Source organism: Saccostrea echinata, unplaced genomic scaffold (assembly GCF_033153115.1).
Source record: "Saccostrea echinata isolate AGI-Se365-2 ecotype Australia unplaced genomic scaffold, CSIRO_AGI_Sech_v1 ptg000002l, whole genome shotgun sequence".
NCBI lineage: Eukaryota > Metazoa > Mollusca > Bivalvia > Ostreida > Ostreidae > Saccostrea > Saccostrea echinata.
Genome location: NW_026889751.1, coordinates 10171606 through 10178700, shown reverse-complemented (window position 1 = coordinate 10178700; position 7095 = coordinate 10171606). Strand labels below are relative to the sequence as shown.

The 7095-nt window shown below is 32.6% G+C and overlaps 1 protein-coding gene across 1 annotated transcript; it reads right to left on the bottom strand.

Annotated features, from left to right (window-relative positions):
- Positions 1 to 2523: 2523 nt before the first annotated feature.
- Positions 2524 to 5968, bottom strand: LOC133200201 (uncharacterized). The gene is made up of 6 exons (XM_061336008.1): positions 5868 to 5968; positions 4824 to 4895; positions 4562 to 4639; positions 3655 to 3717; positions 2773 to 2916; positions 2524 to 2677 (listed from the first exon to the last, which is right to left on the bottom strand). Exons 1-6 carry the CDS (start codon positions 5952 to 5954, stop codon positions 2630 to 2632), a joined length of 492 nt encoding a protein of 163 aa, XP_061191992.1. The 5' UTR covers positions 5955 to 5968; the 3' UTR covers positions 2524 to 2629.
- Between the last annotated feature and the right edge of the window lie 1127 nt (positions 5969 to 7095).

The following is a 7095-nucleotide window of genomic DNA, read 5'->3' as shown; positions in this document are numbered from 1 at the left end:
TTTGGGCGGATTTCTATGTTGTATTTTATTTTTTAATGTTTATGTTGCAGTACATGTACATTTTATAGAGTAACTGGAGAAATCAAATTGTCATTATTGTCTGGATCTTCTCTCTGCAAATGTTCAAACTTCGCAAGTTCACCGATATTATATCGTTAAGATTTTCGATCATAAATATATGCAATCAAATTTAAGTACAGAATTCTATTAAAAGAGTTAAATAACCCAGAATAGAGTAGACGTTTAACAGAAGTCCCAGACGATTTATGGACAATAAAGTTTCCGATAGAAAAAAAGTTGTGAAGCGCATTCTCACCTGCAGAGATGAATACTGTTATTCGATGTTATGAGCCTACTTAAGAAGACAGAGATTTGATGTACATGTATTAAAGATATGTTAGAAGTGAGAAACCGATGAGAGTGTAATAAATAGTACAGGCTCTATGTGAAACTGTCGAAACTGTAATAGAAAGTATTGCTTGTATGTAAAATCGTTGAAACTATAATAAAGAGTTTGCTTGTATGTGAAATTGTTGAGACTATAACAGTTTTGCTTGCATGTGAAATCGTCAATTCTGATGCATCGTACCAGATGCACATTTCGACAAATTATGTCTCTTCAGTAATGCTCATGCCGAAACGTTGGAAATCCAAAATATTTAAATAAAATGGCTTTGGAGAGCTGAAAAAAAGTGCCAAAGACTAGAGCCAAATAGTCGAAGGATCACGGCTATGTGTATGTGAACCGTTAAGACTATAATAAAGAGTATTATCTGTATTTACAAATCATGGAAAGTAATATTGCAACGAAACAAAACATTCCATTTCTCTTGTCATGTTTCTAGGATTTTATGTACAGTTTGTTCTTCCTGTATGCTATTTTTACATACCTAACTTTGACAAAATGTGCAAGCCAGCATCAAACGCAAGAAAGTGTAATGCCTTTCTCGCTTGATCTTTTTATTTTACGTGTTTAAACTAAGACCAAGATTGTAAAATCTTCGTCATAGAAAATTTTTAAATGATTTTATGTACTCTTCCATGTCCAAGAATATCACGAACGAGAGAGAGATGCAATCAAATTGTCAATTCAATGATTAACTCCCATTAGCATGACACACCTCCTATTATGTAATTGGAAACTAGCCTGGCGGGTCAATCGCAAGTAGTACGTTTAATTAAAAAAAAAAGGAAAGGAAAAGTATTTCTTCCGCGATCACTGAACAGCATTAATGATGTAGGGAAAGCTGAGCCAGGTTTTAAACTTTTTGTGTCAAATTTTCAGTTTTCATTGTTTTAAGACTCTGCTTTTAGTTATTCCCCAGAAAAAAAATCACATTTTAAAAAAATATTATGATTTTTTTTCTCATAAATAGTTTTTAAATTATTACAAAGGCAGTTTTTTGTTGGGATAAAAAGCACTGAATACTTGTATAACCTTCTGTTCTTAAATTCAATTTGCGGCTTCTTGACATGGGTGTTAAAGCAATAAATGAATTATGACAACAAATATGACCGACAGAAATCTACAAAAATTGTACCTAACAATTTTTGTACGAACAAAACTAATATAAGCTCTCAAACAGAACTGTGAATATCTTACAACATCAACAACAAAATGATTGTAGTATTCTAAAGATATATCATAAAAACTTTCCACATTTTAAGACACTTACAATGTACCGTATTCCATATACATTGCTGTGGTGTGTTTTATAATTTTGCTCAAAATTTTCAAAGAAAATGAGGTCTGTGCTAATTTCATGTTATAGAGCCTTGACTGTAATTTTTACTTTTAGTTTATTTAATATCAACACTCCTTGCAACATTTTCCGATTTGACTTAATTTTTTTCAAACTATGCGTATTTTATGCTTATGTTAATATTTAGTCTAATATGTATACACATTGTAATCTATTTTTTAATCAAGTTATTACTAGTCTGCCTTAAATTAATCTAGAACAAATTAAAAAATAATAAAGTTGAAAAAAAATCATTATATTTCTAGCTTTTAAGGTCTAGAAATACCCTTACCACAAAGTTTATTTTCCAGGAGGCCCTTAAGCTTTGGCGTGACTATCTCCTAAGTATTATGTGTTTTTCAAGAAATGACCAACTCAGTCCCACATGGTACAGGTACAGTAGTCATGTGTCATAAATTTTACAGTTTTTGTAGATGGTGATTATTTGTTCATAATTACATTGCATGAAGATTGTCATTCCAATTTGTCTCTTTCTTCGGGGGTATACGGACAGAAAGAAAGAAACAGAATAAATTCCAGCAATCACAATAATGGATTAAACAGCTTGAGTGTTCCCTAACTGGTTTTAAAAAAATTGAATTGCTTAAGAAAATTACTTAAAGGTTTATACGTAAAAATAGGACTCGTGTTCTCTATATGCTCTTATCTTGGTAGTTCATTTTCATCAGCAAATTCAATGCCAACGATTTGGTGCTTTTATAGATTGTGTTGACATCAGATAGAGAACAAAAATGGATCTGCACTCCAAAACATACAAAACTGACGTTTTCTATAAAACTAGTTCTTAATTACATGAGGAAACATTGCATACAAAGCTCTGTGTGAGTGAATCCATCGGTACATGTATATATGTCCAATGGCAGTCTTTAGCAACAACACAGACACGTGAAAAACTGCCTCATTCTCATCGTCCTCTAAAATAAAGTAATACAAAAGATTACCTTCCAATAATATTTACAGAGGAAAAGCTTCTCTCAAACATCGACAGCTTTCATTTTCAAATATTTACCCCTCCAAGTTCTGGGATCTGTTTGTCTTCTTTATACCCCTCCTCTCCTTCAAATATTTTCTGCTTTTTCATTACTTTTTCTTTCTTTCCTTTATTCTTTTTCCCTGCACTTATTTTCTTCCTCTTCTCTTTCCCCCCTTTCTTCTGAAATTTTGAATATTTAATCAAAGTTGGTAATTTATTATGTCTCTCCTTATGGGAGTAGACATTTATTTTGGCATGATTGTCTGTCTGTCACAAAATGATGTTCAGGTCCTATAGTGTAAGTCTGGAATTTTGGATTGAAATGGACTCAAATGTTGTTTCATGTAAGTTAAAATTTGACGATCTTAACTCAAGCTCATATCTCAAAGTGCAAAGGGTAAAGCAAAAGGGAAATGTGTATGGACTATAACTATGGAATCCTGGAAATCTTACAAGTGTATTTAGTGATCCGTTAAGTAACACACGTTGTATTAAATTTGCCTTTAAGTGTTTTTTCGTTAAAAACATTTATGATTTATTGTTACTTTGATTAAAATAAATCTGGGAATTTTTATCATATCAAAGGAACATGTACTAGTATTCAGTAACTGAAGAAACTAAATTGATTTTTTTTTTATTACACAGTAGAAATTAATTAAGTTACTTAAAAATTATTTATAGCTCCATGTGGTAATAATTTAAAGGCTCAAGCTCCATGAACAGTACTTGGATATAGAGCCCAGGTCCAGGGATGAGTCACCAAGAGAGGAATAACACTTTAACACTGCTTCAGGATTACAACAGATTCCCGGATTGATTTAGATGTAGTTAAAAATGTGAAGAATAATACAGTATACTAGTATTTGATGACATGTGAAGTTTCATTCATGATTTTAAATTAAGTTCAATCATATTTACCTTTATTTTCTTAATTCCCCCGTCTATGCGGCCTGCACTTCGGATGTGTAGAGTTCCAGTACTCTATAAAAACAGATTTCAGTCATCAGATAATTAGCATGCATAGGCGAATTTAATGCAAAGTAGTGAATTAATGCAAAGTAGTGAATTGTAATGAAATTTAGAGAACTTGAAGGAAGAACTTAAAGTTGAAAGAGAGGGTACCTGTGCAGTCCAGCAATATGGTTTACTTATTAAGGTAATAAAGAAAGTGATCCAAGCGCACTACAAAAACAGCATTGTATGAAATGCATAACGTATTAAAAAGTATTGTTTTCCTAACATTAATTGTTTGAATTTTAGTAATCCCTAACCTACTTATTTGCAAAATTTTTGGCTTAAATTGGAGTACTTTTATAATAAACTGCTTATAAAATTCTTGCATTTATGATGGCATACTAGTAAATGAAGCGCAAAAGTCATTCATAATGATCATTACTTGCGGAAACAGACATTAAGAGTAATTTTTAAAAATAAAAAGTGGTAAATAGGAAAGTAAATACATGTAACTTTATATAATTTTTCACTATACGGTATTCTAACTCACACAAATTCATAGTTCTTAACTGAAAATCAACTTAACTTTGCTGCTACTTTCCTCCAAGAATATGAAAATATTTTCGATTTTGTTTAGCTTTAATTCTGATGTATACCTATAAAGACATGTTTTCAAGATACAGAATTGAAATTCTTGTTTAGTGCAGCAATCCTTCGCGATTTTCTCATCCTTGCAAAAATTTGCAAAGATGACAAGATTTATGGCATTCGAAGGAAAGTTGGCTTCCTGTGTTCAATCTGTATACACTAATACTCTTCTCTGTGATTACCAATATCATAAAGCATTCAATACTTAAGTAAATGTACATACTTGAATACTTTTGTTTGAGCAAATATCCAAAATCCCCCATCTCCAATCATCTTGTGCTATTTTCCATTCCTCGTCTTCCTAGATGTAGGTTAAAAAGAATTTGTGCACTGCATATTCAATATCTCTTTTATCTGACATTCTATACTGGGCAAAGGGGTGTTTCTTTGATTTTTTTACGAATAAAATGGTTTTACACGTTCGGTTTTTTTCTGATGAAAATAATCCTGGGTTTTTTTGGTTTGCCTCTAATATACCCACTTACTTGAATCTTTCCAATTTTCTGAGCATGCCTAAATTTCGCCCGAAGTGCGTCTCCCCTTTTCGGACTAAAATGCTGAAAAAGAAGGATTATGAGAGTGAAACAGCATATTATTTTATGCTGACTATATACTAAAATTTAAACTTGTGTAATTTAAACAAGAGGTCCATAGGTCTTCTAAGTATCATGTATTTTTATTTCAGACATGAGCAAAGTAACTCAATCGGAATTCGGACCAAACTCAGAGTTGTGACTTGTTAGATCTTTGATCGTGGTCATGTTGCACGAAGTTTGTTCTATAGACACTCAGAAGTATTGAAGAACTTATAAAGATATAATGCATTTTTATTTCATAGTCAACTTAGCTCCACTTGAGTCCATTGTGTTCATTTGTGTCCCCTGGGTTCACTGATGAACATTTAGCAAGCAAAGCTACATGTACAAAATCTTTACTTCATAGTGAAGTTAATGACCCAGGGTGAAGTTTGAAGGTGATTAAAAAACTTTAAAATATGGCAAAAGGCTAGTAACTTTCCTTGCTTAATGTCCAGGATTGAAGATTTTTCAAAGATATATGAATATGATAAGTAAATGATCAACTTATCTCTACTCTGGAACATTAACTTCACTGTTAAATAAAGATTTTGTAGCTTTGTTTGCTAAATGTTCATCGGACACAATTTAGCAATGGGCTTTAATTTGCTTTCAAATGTCCTGGAGTAAAGTAGAGAAGACTTCCAAACGTGTATTATCAATACACGTAATTCAGCTGGGCTTAAAATCATAAACCCAGGGAATAAGAATTTCATAATTTTTTTTATAGAGAACCAACAGCAGTTCCTTCTAGGTATTCAAGAGTAAAGAACGAGAGGGGGGATGGATTTAATTTTTACACCATTGACCATCCTCTCCATTAAACCATCTTCTCTCCTAAGGAATACATGCTGGATTCACCTCTGCCGGCAATAGTTTTAAGAACCTTCTCGAACCGATTGCTCTTCCCAGTAAAGGTAGTAAACAGTGTACTAAGAATTATTGTGTACTTACAATTTCTTCTCTTAGATTACCCTTGATATATGCTAGAAACTCTTTGCCATTCTTGAAATCAGGTGTGTCATCACCATTATCGCACATCTTTACATCTTACATCGGCCTGATTTACTTTGTGTTGATCGTTGTTTCACAACCACTAGTAAACAAACAAAGTAGCAAATAGTGCATGAGACAAAGATGTATATTTTACGTAGATGTATTCCAATTTTGTTTTCTCTCATCATCTCCCAGCTTTAAATGAATCAAAACAAGTTTCATTTGTATATTTTAGTATGACTTTGACCGACTTCACATAATAATTAACTTTCGCTATCTTTTTTTTTTTTTTTTTTTTTTGTTTTTCACATAAAGCTATAAAATTCCTTTCTAAACATACCATACCATGGAAACGCCTGACAATATTTTTAAGTAATCTGACGGACGATTGAAAATATTATCTCTTTCTAATTATTAAAATCTTCTCACTCAATGTCTTCTTAAAAAGCGAAAGAAAATGTGGTAAATTTATAAAGCATAAATGCCGCAGGGCGTAGTCCCATAGCTTATAGACAAATACCTTCCGTAGGGGTCACTCAAACCACTGACTGATTTATATATTGAACATGCACCAGATCTTTGCAAACAAAAGATAATTCATGATTAAACTTCTTTTTATTTCTGTGTCCAAATGAACTTGACTCTGAATTCAATAGTCCCATAGATTGATTCACGATAACTGCGGTACTACTCTTTTGCAAGGCAAATTGATGTAGTTTGGTGAAATATGACTTAACATCAATTGTTTAGTAAAAGTCATCTAATTATCTACCAACAAAAACTTCGCCAAATGTTAATTTCCACTGCAAAGGAGATTACCGCATTTATCGTGAAGAGGTAAATAGCAAATAGAACTTACGAAATGACGACATTAAACGAGACTGCTGATATTCTTGTTTCATCAACTTGTTTGTCAATAACTTACCTCGTTTTAGAAATTGTTCATACGTAGAACATGCTCTTGCGCATCGAATCAACTGAGAGATATAAAGCCGTATGCAGGTGATGAAAGTATATTGCTGCATAAGTTAAATAACATTAATCAAGCTCAGAAGCCCATTGAAACGATTCAAATCGGGAGCAGAGCAAACACGAACCTCTAAAAGCATCAGAGGTGGGATCACGTGCCATGGAGGAGTAAGCATCCCCTGTCGACTTGTCACACCCACCGTATGCTCCTTGTCAT